General features: G+C 35.6%; 1 protein-coding gene across 3 annotated transcripts in view; it reads right to left on the reverse strand.

The window, feature by feature from the left end:
* The window catches only part of Dmd (dystrophin), a 2,436,643-nt gene that overhangs the window by 442,383 nt on the left and 1,973,846 nt on the right, over positions 1 to 20,414 (reverse strand). For all 3 annotated transcript variants that reach the window (XM_085838134.1, XM_085838135.1, XM_029473188.1), the window contains exon 57: positions 12,530 to 12,686. In XM_085838134.1, coding sequence (XP_085694260.1) covers positions 12,530 to 12,686 — 157 coding nt within the window. The remainder of the gene's footprint in view (positions 1 to 12,529; positions 12,687 to 20,414) is intronic.

The raw sequence follows: 20,414 nt of genomic DNA on the forward strand, positions 1-20,414 counted from the left end.
CAGTTGATGGCTTCTGGAGGGGGGAGTCAATTTTTGTTAAGGTTGTAGTTCTAGGTTGATGATGCTTCAGTGAGGCATATAATCTTACAGTGAGGAATATATAGGGAACAACAATTGGATTTTATATATCATTTAAGGGAAGACAGATAGTTGAAAGAATTAAATAGAGAGTAAATATGATCAAAATATATGAAAAATTTAATGAATTAGTAAAACATTTTTACTAATTGATGCAAATGTTTCAGTTGTTTTGCAATTTTCCTGGAGCTAAATTTTATCTACATTTCTATTAAAGTTTAAGTATCTTATTAGTATTATTCTGAATGCAATCTGACTGTACATCATTTCCTCACTCAGCAGCAGAACTTGTAAGAATCACCTTACAATGCACTATATTTTGAAGTAGCAGCTGCTCCTGAGTCCTGAGTTCTGGCTTTGGGTAAGGGCAGAACTTGCCCCAGCTATCTAGTAAAGGTCCTTAAATCTCCCAGAGATTTCTCATCTTTACTTGAGAGTTGTCAAGTTGGCTAACTAACATGACACAGACTGATAAAATTATAGCTATGATTTGGCACACATTAGATTGTCAATTGTAAGGAGCCGCCCTCACATTCGCCATTACAAGATGGCGCTGATGGCACTGGCACCCGTGTAATCAAACCATCTGTGCATGCGCCGGGGTAGTTTCCCACCCCATGTGCTCTGCCTTCCCCGTGACGACAACTCCGGCCAATGGGCTGCAGCCAATCAGGGAGCGACACGTCCGAGGTGGAGGACAGTCCTCCATAAAAGGGACAGTTTCTGCCATTCTGGGGATCTCTCTATCTCTCACTCTCTCTCTCTGGCTCTCTTCTCCACTGGCTCCTGAAGGGGTAAGCAATAAAGCTTCTGCCGCAGAAGATTCCGGTTGCCCTGAGCGTGTTCTTACCAGGGGGAACAAAAGTGCGGGCAATAGTCAATAAATATTGCTAGACTGAAAAAGAGACTACACAGTTATATAATTAGGGAATGCAATTGGTGTGCATGCATGTGTGTTTGTGTGTGTGTGTGTTCTTGATTTACATGGAAAGTTAACAGGCCTGCAGGCAAAATCCTAATATAACATGAATAATGATGATTCATAATGAATCATTAGACAATTAAAAATAGTGCATTGAATTTGGAGAAATCAGATCTTATTCTGAACTTGTTCATGTGCTCAAGTTCCAAAGATCTCTGAAAATTTTGAGATATTGGGTGTAATTTTCAGTGGCCCTAATAAACTCTATTCAATTTTCTTCGTCCATGCTTTCTTTTCTTGCTTTCTTCCCCCCCTCTCTCTCCCTCTCTCTCCCTCCCTCCCTCCCTCCCTCCCTTCCTTCCTTCCTTCCTTCTTTCCTTCCTTCCTTCATTCTTTTCATTTTTTTAAGGTGTCTCCCTATATAGTGATAGCTAGTCTGGCATAAACAGTGGTAGTTCTCTATCTTGTGGCTCCTGAATGCTAGGCTTAGAGGTATGTGACTCCATGGCTAGCCAACATAGTAGTTTATTAAAAGGAGATAATTTATTTTCAAACATTACAATGTCTTCTTTTTAGAACCATGGTTTGGAGACTTTTTATCCACTTTATGATCTTAGGTAAATAAGTGAATATGAGACCAGCAATTAACATTTAGAATGATTTGATGGTGGTTTCACTCATTTAACAAATGACATCATAGTTTGAAAGAGATACCTCCCATGAGCTTCAAAAGTTTGAATACTCGATCTTAGGTTGGTGGCTACTTGGGGAGAGTTAGAAGGTGTGGCTTTGCTGGAGGAGTATATCATGAGGGTAGTGGTGGTGACAGCCTTTGAGGTTTCAAAACACTTGTACCATTTAGAGTTAGGCCTCTCTCTGCTTCTTGTTTATAGTTCAATATGTGAGCTCTCAGCTGTTGCTTCAGACAACTGCTGTCTTCTACTTCCACTCTGCCATCATGGACCTTCTGGAATTGTTAGTCCAAAACCAATTCTTTCTTCTATAAATTGCCTTGCCAACATAGAATATTTTATCATATCAACAGAAAAGTAATTAATATAAGTGGTTATGGAACATATATAATCATGGATAATAAGATAATCCTATCTATAATTTGATCAGCAGTTAATAGTGTTGCCATCCTATATTATTGCTCTAGTTCCCATACTTATTATTTTTACCTTGCTGGTAATTAATTTTGTGAATTAAATTTGTGTTTAAGAGTTGCTGAACACATTCTGCCATCTTCATGAAAAGGACACTCACTATGTTGAGTCCCAAATACATATGAAATATTTTATCAAATGGTGACTTATGGTTAATCAAGTCTCAAATAATTTAAAATCAAGATCTTGGAAAACAGAAAGGGTGAATAAGTGTGGCACGTGGCAGGATGGTGCCAAGTATCTAAATGCATTTTATACATGTTCATAAAATAAGAAAGACAGAAAAAAGGAACAAAACTCATGAAGACTGTACGTTTATTTAATGTTCACTTGAACCAACCAAGCAACTAACAATAAAGAAGTTATGAAAACAGGCTTGTGGGCTAAAATGGTCAGCGTAATCTTTCTAAAACTATGACAAGAATGCTTAACATTAGATCTACCCTTTAACAAAAATTGAAGGGCAGGCACTAGAATTATTAATTTACTCACCTTTCATAACTTAAATTTTACCTTGTGAGTAACAATTCCCCTAACATCTGCTAACTGTGTTCAGCTTTGTGATTCTGTGATTCAGGTTCTTTGAGTATGGCTATGCAGCAATCTTTAAATAAGGTGGAAAAAGCTGCATCTTAGTTTTATTTCACTTTTGAATAAAATTGAAGGTCAATCAAAGGGTTGGATAAACCTAGCTATTGTTTAGGACAGGAAATAATATGAACCATTGGATTTATTTGGAAAGCTATCTAAATAAATTTGAATCAAAACTGAACACAAATAGTTATGTTTCAAGACAGAAATGATTTTTTTAAAATGTTGCTTTAAAAACATTTCTGACTTTTTATTGGGAAAAGTTTTCTTTTCCTCAGACACATCTTGTTCATATTTATTTTCATGGAAACCTTTTAAAACAAAAGTTTTGTCTTCTGAAATCAAGACTATGGACTAGAATAAAGGCTGGACTCCTCACAGGTCTTTGACATTACTGAGGAATGGATTAGTGCCCACACAACATCTTGAACAGCTGTTTGACTTCAATCCTTAGGCTGGGCTATTTCCAAAAACCACTGGGAAGTTATTTCCCACTGACCACAGAGTTGTTATGTTTTGACTTGACCTTGAGAAATCACTGGGGACAATCTAATCTGTTCCTATAGCCATTTAGAGAATTTAGTTTTCAATCATTGAGCCTAAACTCTGAATTTTGGTATTGATAGTAAATAAATGGATTTTTAGAAAAACACATTACAAATTAGTCTACATTTATTCTTAATGATTCAATCAAAAATTGAGATTGCCATGTATAAGAAGAGAAGTTCTGAATTATTTCATTTGTCCTGTGCCTTAGTCAAGGTTTCTATTCCTGCACAAACCAAGAAGCAAGTTGGGGAGGAAAGGGTTTATTGGGCTTACACTTCCATACTGCTGTTCATCACCAAAGGAAGTCAGGACTGGAACTCAAGCAGATCAGGAAGTGGGAGCTGATGCAGAGGCCATGGAGGGATATTCTTTACTGGCTTGCCTAGCCTGCTCTCTTATAGAACTCACGACTACCAGCCCAGAGATGGCACCACCCTCAAGGGGCCTTTCCTCCTTGATCACTAATTGAGAAAATGCCTTCCAGTTGTATCTCATGCTGGCATTTCCTCAACTGAAGCTCCTTTCTCTGTGATAACTCCAGCTGTGTCAAGTTGACACAAAACTAGCCAGTACATCCTGTCTTGTAACAGAAGCCAGAAATCAAACCCCTGATTTGCCTCGACCATATATCTTAAAACAAACTCATTTCCTATTTACTGTCATGTACATAAGTACTACTATCTGCCTGCTATTTGTTCAAGGCACAGGGATCTGAGTCTTTCTACATTCCATATCCCACTCAAATGTTTGACCTGTATTTTATCATGTCAACCATTGCAATATATCTCAAATAGAATAACTTTTTACCAGATTTATTATTTTTCTTCTAGCTCAAGTATTATTATGTCTTCTCTAGATGACTTTATCACCACCTTTATCCTGTTAAGGATCCAAAATGTAGCTAATTAACCTAAAATAGACAAATAGGGTCCTATCATACCACTATCGATCCCTTCAGTGAGTGATGTGTCACTATATGAAGAATAAAATCCTTCTCCAAATCCTGATTAAATGGCTCTTGTTTCATTCTATAACCAGCAGAGCTTCATGCTCCTATTTATGCTGCATAATAAAGACTGTTCATTTCATTATGAATCCTCCAAATCTATTTTATTTCATGTGGGTTTCTGAAACTGATACTTTGTTCAGAATCCTCTCCCCTCTCTCCAAACTAATTTAATTTACTAATTCAGATATTTAATAAAATATTATATCCTAATTTTCTCTACTTCTACTTGAATTTAACTTTATAGTATTTATTTATTAATACCTGATATTATTTTATATGTTAATTTATTGGCTTCATGTATTTATCTCTCACTACATTTTGTTGTACATGGGGGTAGGGACTCATGATTCAATTTTGTATCTCTGACCCCTGGTATGTAGAAGACACTCAATAAGAAGTTTCTCAAAGAAACACTGAGCTCTTATACAGATAGTAATGATGATATACTTATTTTCTCCAATATATTTGGTGGAGTAAATTAGCACAGAAATAGTTTGGAGGTTCATATGTAATGAAATGATCTATGTAAAGATAAAATGCTATACAAGTATTATACGTAAGAGAATTTGCCAAGATATCAAAATAATTTGACAAAGTAGGTGGTGAAATCTTGGGTGGTGAAATCAATTTGTATATTATTCACATTCCATCTTCTTCTAGTCATTAAAGAAAAGCAGCAATTCTTAGATGGCTGCATTCTTACATTTTGATGATATAGCTAGTTCGAAGAAGATTTCCTCAAATGCCTAGAAATGCAATTCTAAAAATAAGTGTGAAGTTTCTTCTATTCAGCATCTTCATGTATGACTGCATAGAATATCACATTTAAACAAAACTTCCTCTATTAGTAATAAAGAATAGATACAAAGATATCTAACTTCTGCAGCATAGCTACTAAGACATCTTAAAACAGACATAACAAAAATGAACTTTGCAGGATAGTGAAAATACTTAGACCTCCAAGAGGCCAGATTATTGTATGCTGAAATAAATCATTGTCTTCCAATCTTTTGTTGTTTTTTAGAGGTAAGGGGAAAGACTGTATTTAATAACACAGAAGTAACTCAGACCATACCATTCCAAAAGACATTTTCTATTTCTGTAGAAAGAAACCACAGAAACCTTAGCTTACTTGTCAAGCTAAGACATATACGAAAATGAAGCTGAATTAAGTAGACCAGCATTGATAATAGAATTAACCCAAATAAATGTAAAATCTACTATGTGATTTGGGGATATTTTATTGAATTTCTAATCCTTGGCCTCACTTTGTGGTGGCATCTTAATAAATTGAACATGTATAATATATGACCTGACAAATGAACAAGTAAACTACTTTATTTAAGCCTTTCATTTGTCAACAGCATCCTGGCAATAATGGCTTTCTGTCCACTGTTTTAATAATGTATGTATTGATTACTTCCACCTAAATTGTAACCAGAAAAAACTCAGGAAGCTTTGAAGGTGTCCTTAATGGTCTCCAGGGAAGGGATTATACAGATTTTTAAATTGAAAGATGAAAACCCTAAGAGCAAATAGTTTCATTAGTAAAAGTTCAAACAAAAAGCCATTACGTACAGTGTTTTTATAATCAAGATCTAATCTCCATTTGGATCTGGGATACAAAGATAGGACTTAAATAAGCTCCTGGTTTATTGCAGCCCTCTTTGGATGTTCCCCATTATGGTTTGCTTTAAGACTCTCTCTAGGTTAATCACAGAAGTAGACAAGTAATAAATATCATTTTAGTGGCTGCTCAAGTAAAACAAAGGAGGTCAGCTTTAAAAACTATATCTGGGCCAGAATAATACACACTAATTGAAAACGAGTCAGTCTAGTGAGGCAAGTAATTAGTAACTGTAAAAGCCAAGATAATATATTCCAAAGATATAAAATTGGTCAGTTTGTATTTGCTAAGGCACATTTGAGTTTTAATTATTTATAACATTTCACCACATATGGAGCATTATGTTATTAATTAGACTTCAGAGCCATACACTTAGAGTTGTTATGCTGCCCAGCTGGTTTGGGGAACACAGATCTACTCTCGAGGGTAAGAAAACTACTTTGAGAAGTAAAACAGCAGTTCCCAACAACTTGTGTGGAACATCTTGGCATTCTACCTACTGTAAAGTCATAGACCTCTTATCACAGCAACGGAGAATTGATTAGGTTATGAAATTGTATGGTTACTCTAAAGATAATAAAAATATAATCTCACCAATTTTAAGCATCTTTAGACAAAATAATATTAAAATGAACTATATATTTCATCATAGTTTCAACTTTTGGTATTTTAATGGGTTACAAATGGGTTCTGTACTGGCTAGTTGTATATCAACCTCACAAAAACTTGAGCCATTTTGGAAGAGGGAAACTCAGTAAAAAAAAAAAAAAAAAAAAAAAAAAAAAAAAAAAAAAAAAAAGCTTCCACAAGAGCAGCCTGTAGGCAAGCTTATAATGCATTTTCTTTTTTTAAAACTATTTATTGGTTCTTTGTGATTTTTACATCATGAACTCATCTGGCCCTCCCTTCATATCCACCCTCCACCTTTTCAAGCTACACCTAACAGAGGAAAAAAAATCTCATTTTGGAGGTTGTTTGTGTGTCAAAATGTGTCCTACAATATGCCCTTTTGTCCAAACTTCTTTACTTGAAAATGTTCATTGTAATGAGTCATTGGTGTGTTCTGAGGTTCCTGGCTCCTGGTACTCTATCAATACTGGAACCTCAGTGGTATCCGTGTCATGAATATCCTGTAGTTTTGGATCTATAAGACCAGCCCTGTTGTTGTCCTGTTGGGTTGGAGAGATGGCTCAGTGGTTAAGAGCACTTGCTGCTCTTGCAGAAGACCTGGGTTCAGTTCCCAGTACCCACATGGAGTTCATAACCATCCCTAACTCCTATTCTAGAGGATCTGTTATTCTTTCTGACCTCTGCAGGCACTATGCATACATATAATGCATTTATTTTGATTCGTGGCCAATGAGGGAAGGCCCAACTCACTGTGGATAGTGCCACCTTTAGGTTGGTGGTCCTGGGTGATATAAGAAGGTAGGATGACTTTTGGAGAAGAAACTAGGAAAGCGGATAGCATTTGAAATTTAAATGAAGAAAATATCTAATAAAAATAATAATAAAAAAAAGAAGGTAGGATGAGCAAACCAGGAGTAGCAAGCCAGTAAGCTTACTCCTTTGTGGCCTCCATGGCATCAGTTCCTCCTTCCAGGCTCCTGCCTAGATTTTCTTGGATAGTGGACTTTAAGCTGTAAGCTGAAATAAAACTTATTACTCTACAAGTTGCTTTTGGACATTGTGTTTTATCACAGCAATAGAAATCCCAAAACAGGTTCCTGTCAAAAGCACTCATCAAGGGTGTTAATAGTTTACCACCAATAATAAAGGAGATGATTTTTAAAAGTGACAGTGAAAAATATGAAAATTGAATTTATGACTCCAAGTGATCCATCTTGATACCCAGCCTAGCAGTCATATAAACAACAATTGAATCACTAATCTAATACAGAACCCGAAAAATCTGATCCTGGAAACATGGAAGGCAAACAAAAGTAAAATTCAAAACATACGATTGAGTACATTTAATGGAGTTTTATACTGACTTCATTTCCTTTTGCTCCTTTTGAGTTCTGATGTTCTGACAGAAAACCCTGCTTCAAAGAATCTTCCTTTATTCTTTTTGTCCAGGCAGCAAGTGTGTCACTGCTGACTAAGTCTTTGTAGTATACCTCTGAAAGAGCCACTGCAGAGTAAAACTGGGTATAAAACTGAGCTTTCATCAATACCTAGCAGTGACAGATTCCTTGAGAAAGGGCAATGCTTTGTGATATCTACCACCATAAAGATAGAAGAGAAGCTCAGTTGTGCATTAGGCAAAATCACAAATAAAACTGTTTGTCAAAGCAATTGAACACACTTTACCAGAGGGTGCTTAGTTATTCAAATGTATGGTGATTGAATGTGAGTAACAGCTGAAGGAAGGGAAACATGGGAGAATAGAGGAACTGACATCAAATGTGACAACATTACAAGTAGGATAAAGCCCATAGGCATGCATCTGAATGATCAATTACTCAAGCACATGTTACATTTAATGTTACCAACTCTGTCTTCTCAACACATGATTTTTCTGAATGGAGACTGAGAATTTAAGTACAAACACTTGAACAATTAGTAAGCTATCAGATCAAGTAGTCAGGGACAGGAAATAAGTAGTTATAACAAAATGTTAGAAAAGGGGATCATGGCAGTTCTGTTGACCAATTTCCCCATCTTTCTCCTGTTGGACAAAATAGTAGTCACAATCTGTATTTATTTACTCTGTGTGTACTTTTCCAACAATCCATTTTCTTTAGCTTCCCAGCTATAATAAAATTATATCTTTTTTCACAAATTAAGACTCTATTGTATCATACAAATACCTATATTTAAAATGCTTATGCTTCTCTGACAGAAGAAGAGGGTGAAGATAGATATTAAGAGCCAGAGGAAGTGGATGATTCAAAGGAAGTAGAATCTTCCAGACATAACAGTTTGGTACACACAGGAACTTGCAAATTCTGTGGCAGTATATGCAAGACCTGCACAGGATCAAACAAGACAGAATCACAGCACTGATAAGGGAAAACAAAACATCCTACCCTATCAAAGAAAATACTTGTAATTGATACCTGCTGGGAAAGTGAAATCAATTTTCTCCAATGGAGTGACATTGAGAGTATTATACAACATCCATGGAAGGCCCCATGCCCTAGAATAGATGACTAACACCACACACACACACACACACACATACACACACACACACACACACACAGAGAGAGAGAGAGAGAGAGAGAGAGAGAGAGAGAGAGAGAGAGAGAGAGAGAGAGAGAATCCCATTTTTTCTTGTCTACCTTTTGTTTTTGTTTTGGTATTTTCATGTTTTTATAGTGTGTATTGATTCTTGAGGGATTTTGCGTAATTCTTTTTTTTGAGATAGAGCAAAACCATGAATTTGGGTTGGGAGGGAGGTGAAAAGAATCTGAGAGGGCTTAGGGAGTGGGAGAGAATATAATCTAAATATATTGTTTAAAAACATTTTTAAAACAACAAAAATGTTCATTTTTCTCAATGAATGTTAAACATATATATCAATATTGGACTACTCCAAATTAGGAGCAATATTACATTTAAACTTGCTGTAAAAATTTAGTAATTTGAATTACATAAAAAGAAGTAGCTTAAGAAACAGAAACCTTTCTTAGAATTATTTTTCAAAGACCTCTGTGCCTTCATATTTTTCCCTTTTGTAAACTGCTGTGTCCTTTTCTCTGGAATAATATAAACCCTTGTTTGACCTTTCTTTAAGATGCTACCATTGGCTGAGTCTCCAGTGAGATATTTCTTTTAGAGACTGAATATACAAAAGTGTTACCATTTAACAGGGTTTTTTCATTTGATTGTAATTTATTTTGTCTCACTGTGCATTTCTGTTCTTGGACCTTATATTGCCATTTGAAACAAAACAGTTATCAGTATCTATTATGCATCTTATACTCCAGTGAGCTATATAGTTTTGAAAAGTGAAGAAAACAAAATCTCTGCCTTTCCCATTCAGAAACTTCTTGAGAAGACAGAAATGTGTGTGTGTGTGTGTGTGTGTGTGTGTGTGTGTGTGTGAGAGAGAGAGAGAGAGAGAGAGAGAGAGAGAGAGAGAACAACAACAAAAACAAAACAAAAACAAAACAAACAATTGGTCAAGGGTGAAGGATGCTAGGGGAGAAATGACTCATTATACTCAACATTAGAAAGACAGTTATCTTGTTAGTCTTATATAAATGGTATAAAAATGGTGAGGAGAGGAAGCTAAGAAATGAATTGGAGTTGATAATTCTCCTTCCCAAAGACAGAACACCTATCAAAAATGTCAGTATCAGAAACAAGAAACCCTCTTTTGAGTTTTTGGTCCATGTCCCAGGTAGGATTGCTGTGATAAAATACCCTTGCCAAACCAAGTAAGGAGAAATGGTTTATTTGGTTTATATTTCTATACTATAGTCACTGAAGGAAGTTAGGACAGGAATTAAAGCAGGGCAGGTACATGGAGTCAGGCGCTGATGCAGAGGTCACAGAGGGGTGCTGCTTAGTGGCTTGCTCTCCATGGCTTACTCAGCCTGCTTTCTTTTTTTTTTTTTTTTGGTTTTTCGAGACAGGGTTTCTCTGTATAGCCCCGGCTGTCCTGGAGCTCACTTTGTAGACCAGGCTGGCCTTGAACTCAGAAATCCACCTGCCTCCACCTCCCGAGTGCTGGGATTAAAGGCGTGCGCCACCACTCCCGGCCTCAGCCTGCTTTCTTATAGAACCCAGGGCCATCAGCCCAGGGATGGTCCTACCCATGATGAGCCAGGCCTTTCTGATTCAATCACTAATTAAGAAAATGCCCTACAGGGTTGCCTACAGCTTAATCTTATGGAAGCATTTTCTCAGCTGAGGCAGACTCTTTATTCTCCAGTGACTCTAGCTTGTGTCCAGTTATAAAACTAGCCAGCATAGTCAGGGTTGTCCAAGAGACTCTCAAAACCTACAAGTTATTGCTATTGCCCTTGGCTGCCCATCTGCATGAATGGAAGGTATGTCCCTATTGCTGAAGGAGCAAGCTATGCACTTCACAAAGAGGGCCCAGAGACCCCCTAACCTGAAACTCTCCAGAAGGCCTCCTCCCTGAGGACTAGAAAAGCAATCTTCCAAATCAGGGAAACATCCAACAGTCCTATCCAGTTATGACACCTATGAATCACAATGGCCAACATTGCTCCATAACCTTAAGGGTACAATAGTGGCATATATGCCTTGGCAATAACTTATAGCTCTCCAAATGAAATTAAGAATTGTTAAACAAGAGGGAACCATACTTGGTGCTGGAAACCTAGACAACTGCCCAGGGCTAGTGAAGTCATAGATTGTGGAGGAGAAACTACATTCACCAGTTTATTAGACCAGCATAATCCCTAACAACAATCTAAACATCTATCCTTACACCCACAGATAAGTGTAATTCTCACCCATTCCCAAGAGAATTTCTCTTAGTAACAGACTAAGACAATAACAGAAAACAACTACTGACTGAAATGCAGAGTTGTGGAGCTCTCCTGGTAGATAAATCTACAAAACAGTCCAAAATCTAAGGATCAGTAACCACTAAGGAAGATGGGTAGGAAGATTGTAAGAGTCAGAGAATCAGGGAGTTTTCAGTGATATTGTATCAACTAGTAATATTAGAAGCTACATCCATTAAATGTCATTAATATGAATGCCTAAACATGAGCGGAGCAAGAACAATAAACATGCCAAAAGGGACAGGAGAAATCCCACAAGGCTTCAACCCTACACAAAGAACTACAGGAAATTAAAAAAATGCTAAGAATGGAAGCAAAAGTCTTGTCCAGAGAGGAATATGCCAATTGGTTGTCTCATACGTTATGGTCATATCTGAAAACACATATATGAGTTACTATATACAGACTAAACAGATTATATGTATGAAAAAGTAATGAAAAATAGGCCATGAGATTGAGAGAGAAAGGAGGGGTATATGAGAAGGTTTGGAGGGAAGAAAGGTAAGGGAGAAATGATAAAATTGTAATATAAAAAGCTAACTAAGTGCAATGCATGGATCTCATTTTGATTATTTAAATACAACTGAAAACTTAAAAAATGTTATATGTGAGAAAAACAAATATGAATATTTGATATGATATTTTACAGTATTATAATACTACTGTATTTACTTACAAAGAGCAAGCCCTTCTTTTTTGAGATACTTCCAAATATATTTAAGAATAAATGGAACATGACTGAGATTTACTTCAAAACAACAATGGAATGAATAGAGGCATAGAAGAAATAAGAGTGTCCATGAATTGAGGATTGTTGATATCTTGGAAAGCTCATGAATGTTTTTTATAATATTCTGTCTACTTTTATAAATATTCAATATTTTCCATGATAAGAAGTGTTTAAAAATAGACAAAAGGGATATTACTAATGCAGATTTTTTGACATTTAAAATAAAATGGGTGTGGATTATTTATAATTAACCATTGGATAAAAGGAGTAAAAATATTTCACTCCATTTAATTTTTAATCAAAAACAATTTTAAAATAGTCATTTAATGCTTACTATGTATAAGTCATTAGTCTCTAAAGCATCCTACCCTATGTATATCATTCTGCTTCTGAACTGCTGGGAAATCACCACCGATGGGTGCCTGACGGCTCAGTTCATCATCTTTCAGCTGTAGCCAAACAAGAAGTTCCTGAAGAGAAAGATGCAAACGCTTCCACTGGTCAGAACTGGCTTCCAAATGGGACCTAAAAATTAACAGAAGCAAATGGTGTCAGAATAGCTACAAGTGTAATTAATGAGTCTTCCATTGCATTGTTTGGATATTGCCATAATACACACCTATCAATAAAAATCTATCAGATTTGGGGAGTCATGAAATGGGGTGGGGCTGTTCTCTTGACAATTTTGAGGAAAGGCCACATTCAGGCATATGCTTCTTTCCACGTGCAGAATTCTGAGACTTTTGACATAGTCTCCACACTGGAACCAAATGCTTTACCATCCTGTTTCTGTCAGTGAGTTTTGGTGTTATGAGTAGAAAAAGACTTATAACCAGTGACTAATAAAATCCCTCAGTTTTCATATGACTCATACTGGAATTCTTTCTGCTTTGTGAAATGGAAAGGCCTCTCCCTGCATTTCAGCTTTTCAGTTTCTCCCACCCTGGGCAGCCTTTTCCTTTGACTCCTTCCATCTGCTATCTGTTCCTTTTACTCTGCTTCCCATATGCTTCCCTTGTCCCTCTGCCCCTCTTGCTTCCTTTGCACCTGGGATTTGATTTTTAAGTTCCAACATTTTTGCATTATTTCCTTTGTGTAAAAGGTATGGAGATAACAACTCAGTGGAAGAGAAAAATCAGACATTTGTCAGAAAGCTTCCCCCAAACATGAATTATTTAAGCAGGAGAGTGAGTGCTCTCCCATCAGCTGTGTTTAGGACATGTTAATCCTTAGAAGCTGTGTAAGAATATACAAATGAATGATCTGTGCTATAAAGCCCACATTTCATTTGAGGAGGAGAAAGTAAATGAATAAAATAAATCATCATCCAGAAAACAAAGGGGAAAGTTACAGTGCTTTATCCTCAGGTCAATCTGCAACCATGATGCACCATTTACATTTTATCAGCAAGCACTAATGAATTCATAAAAATTAATGCTGCCTGTAACATAAATACACTAAAGTCTCCAGGGCTGCCAAGAAATACAACGTAAAGCACCCAGGTTGAAGAACATTTCCCTTGTCTATTCAGTAACTTAGCCTGACATTTCCAATATAACTCTCCTTCTGGACTTAGAATTACTAGATTATGTACTTAATACTGAAATTAAATTGTCTTAAATTTTCTGAAAGATACTCTAATGAAGACATAAAAGTCTTTAAAAGGTGCAAAGAAATGTTCAATTCAAGGAATATGAAGAAAGCAACTGAAAAAAACCCCACAAAGTTATAGGAAGAAAGTATTAATTTGAAGGATTGTTTATGATTGTGATAAACTAAAAACCCACAAATATTCAGTGATAAGGACTTTATCACATCTATTAAGATAATGTCATACACTGAAACCCTGTGCAATATTTAGTATGGTGACCTAGGCAGATTTTAATGCATATGGAAAAAGAAAGTGTGTTCCAAAAAGGAAGTACAATCTTTTTCATTTTGTGAAAGATAGGTGATAGGTTTGTGAGTAGATAGGTATACCTTTGTAAGCACATGCTTAAACTATGCATGGTAATTTCTGGATTGACAACCAGGTTTTCTTTCAGGGGTAGATTTGCAATATTTTCTTTCATCTTTGTACTTTTCTAATACGTAAGAATGTTAATTCTATAATACATGATGCAACTATGTTAAAAATGTAGACTTTTACTACTTGTGAGAGAAATTAAACAGCTCAACTCTTTAATAGTATTATTATATAACAAATTAACCACGTTGTATCATGCTATGAAACCACTATATATATGCAGATTGTATATGGTATAGAGGTCAATTCTTTATTTTTCTGTTTCTTCTTCCATCTAGAGTCATCATTTTTCTCTGCGAAGCCTAACTGAGAATTCCTAATTCAATATTTTAGCTATTTAAAGAGTATAGTGAGTACTGGTCACAGGATTCTCTACAATGTTTGACATTCAGAGCTTGGCTCCATGGAAGGGGAAAGAAGCAATCAAGCAGGACATTTTGACAGGGATGCAGATAGAGACATGTGGAATAGCAGTCAACAGCAGCAAAGACATGGGTTCAATACATATTTAAGTCATAGGAGGTATTGGGTTGTGACGGGGAAAAGAAAAGGAGATAAAGATGCTCAATGCCTGTCTTCCATTTACTTTGTAGTTAAAGCAAATTAACATAATAGAACATTCCAAGAGAAAATCCAGGATCTGGGTGACAGGACATGTCTTAAGGTATGGAATTTCTTAATTTAAAATGTTTGATATTTAAAAGACCCAGCTTCTTCGTTTTCAGCCTTCTTGTTTAGGTCTCTTTGTATAAACCAGGCCAGCTGTGAACTCATAGAGATCTGACTGCCTCTGCTTTCTGAGTGCTGGGAGGAGTGCAGTACCACTCCTTGCTCATCTTAACTATGCATCTAATAGCTAATAACAATAATAGTTAATAATAACAGTTAATAATGACCCCCATTTTCCCTCCAGTAGATGGGACATGAAGGCAAAAGGCTAAGCAAAGGAACTGAGGAGTGGGTTCGAGATGAATTAGTCAGAAAATCATATCTAATTTAAAATAATTCTAAGCTGTAGTTCTCAAATTTCAGTGTACACAAGCATTTAGGATAACTCATCTGAAATCAGATCTCCAGTCTTTCCTTCCAAAATCTAAGCGATTTTAAGGAGTCCCTTCCCAGCTTTTCAGCTGAGCCTTCACAACTCAGAAACAATTCCTTAATATATTTACTTTGAGTTCTTTAATGCTATATGTGGGTCTAGGAAAAAGGTTGCATCTACTTGGCATGATCTGAAGGTATCTAAATATAAGGAAACTGTATTACATTGTATAGTACTTTCCTTTAGCATATTCAGCTTTTGAAAAAGTTCTAAGATATGTTTAGTTTATATGTTGGAAGAAGCTGTTTATTGTACCTTTAGTTGTACAACTAAAGGTACCTTTAGTACCTTTAGCATCAAATACTTCTGAACAATCAGCTTGTTTGTGTGTTTGGAAAGCCATCTCCTGAAAGTAAAGATTTGTAGCTGCTTCTCACTTTCTGTATTTATTTTATTTTAATTTTTCTGCAAAGGATGCTAGGATTAAGATGAATTCAACTCAGCTTAACCAAACACTCTGTTTTGTAATTGAGGGGAGAAGCATGACTAGAGGTCTAAAGACAACTGCTGAGCCACATCTGTTATATGGCCATATTTACATTTGGGAATTGAGAATTACAAGTCACCCTTAATAAGAAAAACCTTTAAGCATCCTGGTTTTATACATTCTAGGGAAAACTGACTTCTTAATGGTCAAGTGCACTTTATCTATCCCTATCCACTGAATACAAAACAAAAGAGATGATTTGAAGAGGCCCAGTTAGCATCTATGCATTCTCTAATATTCATCTTTATTACTGAAGAGAAGAGCTTGGGGACTATTCACCTCTAAAAAGACAAGTGCTGATGTTTGAAATTTTTTCCACAAATTATAAGGTTTGGGTAAAATACAGAACTTTTCAGTGTACAGGGATGTACTGCTTGATATTTACAGAACTCTTCAGAGACAGGATTCTAAGAATTATACAGATGATAAAGTGGTTGCTATTTCTCTAGATACAGATATTTCAAATACGATTTGGTTGATGCCTAGTTTGAAATCCTTAATAAAACTTTACTCTGAAAAACACAATTCTTAAAGCAAATTGTGCTCTATTGAATTCATTTTTCACTTTGACTTCCTTTGTAAAGCTAGTGATATATCCCTGTGCATCCTGGGTGCCCCTGTGTAATACAGTAGCACTTAAGTCGACAGAAAGAAACAGTACAGATGCAGAAATAATAAAGAACTACAGAAATAAAGTGGGAGCTGTGGGGCTTTAAATAAAGACAGAGAATTAAATTAAAAAAGAAGTAAACCTTTTTTTCCCCTCCTCGTTGGGCCTTGAACTCCAACTTCCAACATAATTAACATTCCAAGAGTAAGAGAAAGGTCAGAGATGGTCAGTGTCCAAATTGTTCTTATTCCCCCTCAAAAGTAGATGAATCTTCTTCCCTTTGCTTTTTGTTCTCCACTATAGAAAAATAAAACCCCCAGTTCTAACTGCTAATACCAAGAGATTTATTGTTGCTGAAGAATTTGGTAGTGTTCCTGACTCTTAAACTAATATGCAAAATTTAGCAAACAGGAAATTCATACAGTTTTTACAAGTTTTTATCCACCAAGCATAAAAATATGAAATACAAATTTGCTGAAGTCTTATCAATAACATATTAAGTAACCCTCATACTAAAACATATATCCAATGTTTTATCTGAATACAGATTAAACAAATCTTCATAAATACTGCTTCTGTCAAAAAAAATTCTCTTGACACTTCTGAATTTTTTAGTAGTTTTAAAGTCAAAGTGAAGTTTTGTGGATATGGGCTATTTTAGCATGAAAAATACTTTCCTTCATTAATCATCTTCCTGTTGAAGTTTCAGTTCTCATTCTGTGTATGTAAGCATACATATACATTTCTATATGTAAGTAAAGATATTATTTGATTTCCATATTGATTGCTCTATGGAACTGAGTTATCACTGATGTTTGCTTACTAGTCTATCTTGTGTGATATGGTAATGTGTATGGAAGAGATAATTCACTTTTCTTGGATGAAACAGTAAGTTTGTACTGTATAATTTCAACCACTTTTTCCTCAAAGGCATTCTATTTATTTTAATAGCATATTTTAAGTATAAATCAGTGCCATGCCAATATAAAAATCAAGGAGCTGGGTAGAGGAACAAAATTATCAACTGCTTGCTGAATAAGCTTGGGAACCTTTGCATCCCTAGCATCCACATTAAGCCAGGCATAGTGGTATATATCTGTAATCCCTGGCCCAGGGAAGCAGAGACAGGTGTGTCCCTGAGTTTATTGGCCATACATTCTAGCCAAATTGATGCACTTAAGGTTCAATGAGATAATCTGAGTCAAAAAATTAGATGGCAACTGAGGAAGACAATGTCATTGACCTCTAGCCTCTTGCACTCATGGATATATACTCACAGGCACAGGTGAATACATATATGTGATCATTGACACACAACACACACACACGCGCACACACACACACACACACACACACAGTGATGTTTCTGGATTGAAAATGCATTATCTCAGAATTTTAGACTTGCATAGCATTAAAGCACTTAAGCAATTAGCTCAAGATTACATGTTAAAAGATTTAGAAGAGAGAACAACTCTTGTGTAGAAAGACTATTCTTTTAGACTTAATTTTGACTTTAAACATCTTTTATTTAATTTAGTGGAAGCTGACAAACATGAAACAGCTTATGGATACCTAAAGAAAATTGGTGTATTGTGTATGTATGTGTGTTTGTGTCTGTCTGTGTTTGTGTTGTGGGTTGAGCCAAAGATCTTATTCATATCAGACAAGGTCTCTACCATATACTTAGTCCATATACTTAGTCCTTCAAGTATAAATTCTAGTGGTTTGGGGAAGAACTGGTGAAAAACAGCCAGAATAGAAAATACAAGTAGAGAATTTGAGTCAAATTTCAAAGACTAAGGGAAATTGTGTTCCAAACATGAGAACCAAGCAGTATGTGTCCATACTGCATCTCTCACAAGTTACAGAAAACTGCTAAAAATCAAACTGCATTGGAAAGCAGAATATAGTTGCTCAGAACTCCTTGTTGTAGAAGAACTAGAATGTTGCTTGGTGAGAAAGATACAGGATGGGAGTGGAGCATAAGAGCAACAAAAGAGAAGAGGTTAGCAAACAAATGGATGAGTAATATATGTGTACATGATCAAAAATTTTGAACTAAGGAGCAATATGATAGAATTTGTGTTCTATGTAGAATATTTTTGCATAACTGTTGCTTTCATTTTCTGAAATACATGAATGATTTCTGATGCTCTCACAAAACAATGAACACCGTACATTTTTGAGTATATAATGTGCTAGAATCTATAGAAGCAGGGTTGTTTTCTCAGGATATTTTGAAACATTTTTTAAAAATTGTAGTGACATTCAATATGAAAAATATTCCAATGGATAATCATCCTAGTGCTCCTTTATTTTATTTTATAATCTCTACCTTTGCTGTGCTACTGCTATGGAATGAGTGAGACCTCTACTTCGGTCAAGTGTCAAGATAAACTAAAGTATGTAGATGTAAAGAATTCCTTGCTTCTTATAATTGAGAACTTATAATATATTCTAGATTATTACAGAGACCTATTTAAAAGCTCAAACCATTCATCAGAATATTCAAATTTCAGAATTCACAGCATCTTCCATAAGCTAAGGTAACAGTTTTCTACTTGATTAATCATAGTAACAATTAAATGGCAGTAGTTGGCATATGGCAAATTTCTGAAAATGAAGAGGCCATATTTTGCCGACACCCTGTTTGACACTTTCAATTCTATTATTTCATCATTTTCACATAAAGGAGAGGAAGGCATCAAGAGACTTCTGCAACAATAGTCTCTTTTATTTTTCTTTCCTGCAATAGGGGAATCATGTTCTTTTCCTTACTCATCAAAACATTTTCAGTTCATATTTTATTATTTTTAAGGACAGATGTTACAAATATGGCTGAGGTCATTACACTCTTGGACTGCTCTTAGACGTTTAAATTGTAGAGAACTAATAGAGCCTCTCTATAATTAAAATGCAATATTCCATTGTTGCCACCAACTCATCACGAACACATAGATTTCAAAAAAAATATGGGGATAGCTCTGAGATTAAGATGAGATTCTCAGAGGCTAGGGTGCAAACTTGAGGAAAAGCTTTGCATACATAAAGCCTTTCTGTCCTTTGAAATCTGTTTCTCAATCCAACATTTTCAATCATGATGATTTTATTTGTGAAAATTTCCTTCTTTATTCAACCCTACAGAATACTCTGATGACTAAATGCTCATATGATGAAGTTAAATTCACTTTGAATAGGTCTTGAACATGCCACTTGTTAACTGAGTCACTTTTGGAAACCCATTTAACCTCTCTGCTCTCATTTTTTTTCCAAAGGCTAAGACAGTATAAGAATGAAATCTACCTTTCATGGATGCTGATAACATCACATGAGTCAAACACTATTAAATGCTTAAAGCAATAGATGGGATATACACATACCCTCTGGTAGTTGCTAGCATTATCATTGTTTCATAGTGGATATATATATATATATATATATATATATATATATATATATATATATATATTTTTTTTTTTACAAAACTGCTTTCAAGTTAATAAATTTCAGGTCTTCATCTTCCTTATGAGGGATGTATGATGAAATTGCAGATAATTTAGGAGAATGATAAAGAAGGAGGGAAAGATTTTTTTAAATGATCAGACTAACTCAGAGTAGTAAATACTCCCACTATTGGATACCTTCTTTTCAAACTATTGAGTTCACTTGTCCTTTCTACCGATCTTTACAACCACTCCTTCTATATGCACTGATGAAAGCACAAACATATTTTAAAATTATTGGATTAGGAAAAACAATTACTCAGAAAGCATGGAGCTTGCTTTTCCTTCCCACATTTCCCAGCTTCTTAGGTACCACCGGGCTCAGTAGAGACCAGCTCAGCTCCTTTGTCCCTCTATATACCTATATCAGCCGTACAAGGATTCTGAGCTTCCCCTTTACCTTCTTTAGCAATGATGCAAGGTGCATCCATTCACTTTTCAAACAAGCTGATTTGGCAAAGGAGAAAGCTAAGTGCAAAATCTAAAAGTTCAGTGACCCTCCAGAGAATGGGCTTCAACAAAATC

Source organism: Mus caroli, unplaced genomic scaffold, assembly GCF_978045245.1.
Source record: "Mus caroli unplaced genomic scaffold, Mus_caroli_1 scaffold_5, whole genome shotgun sequence".
NCBI lineage: Eukaryota > Metazoa > Chordata > Mammalia > Rodentia > Muridae > Mus > Mus caroli.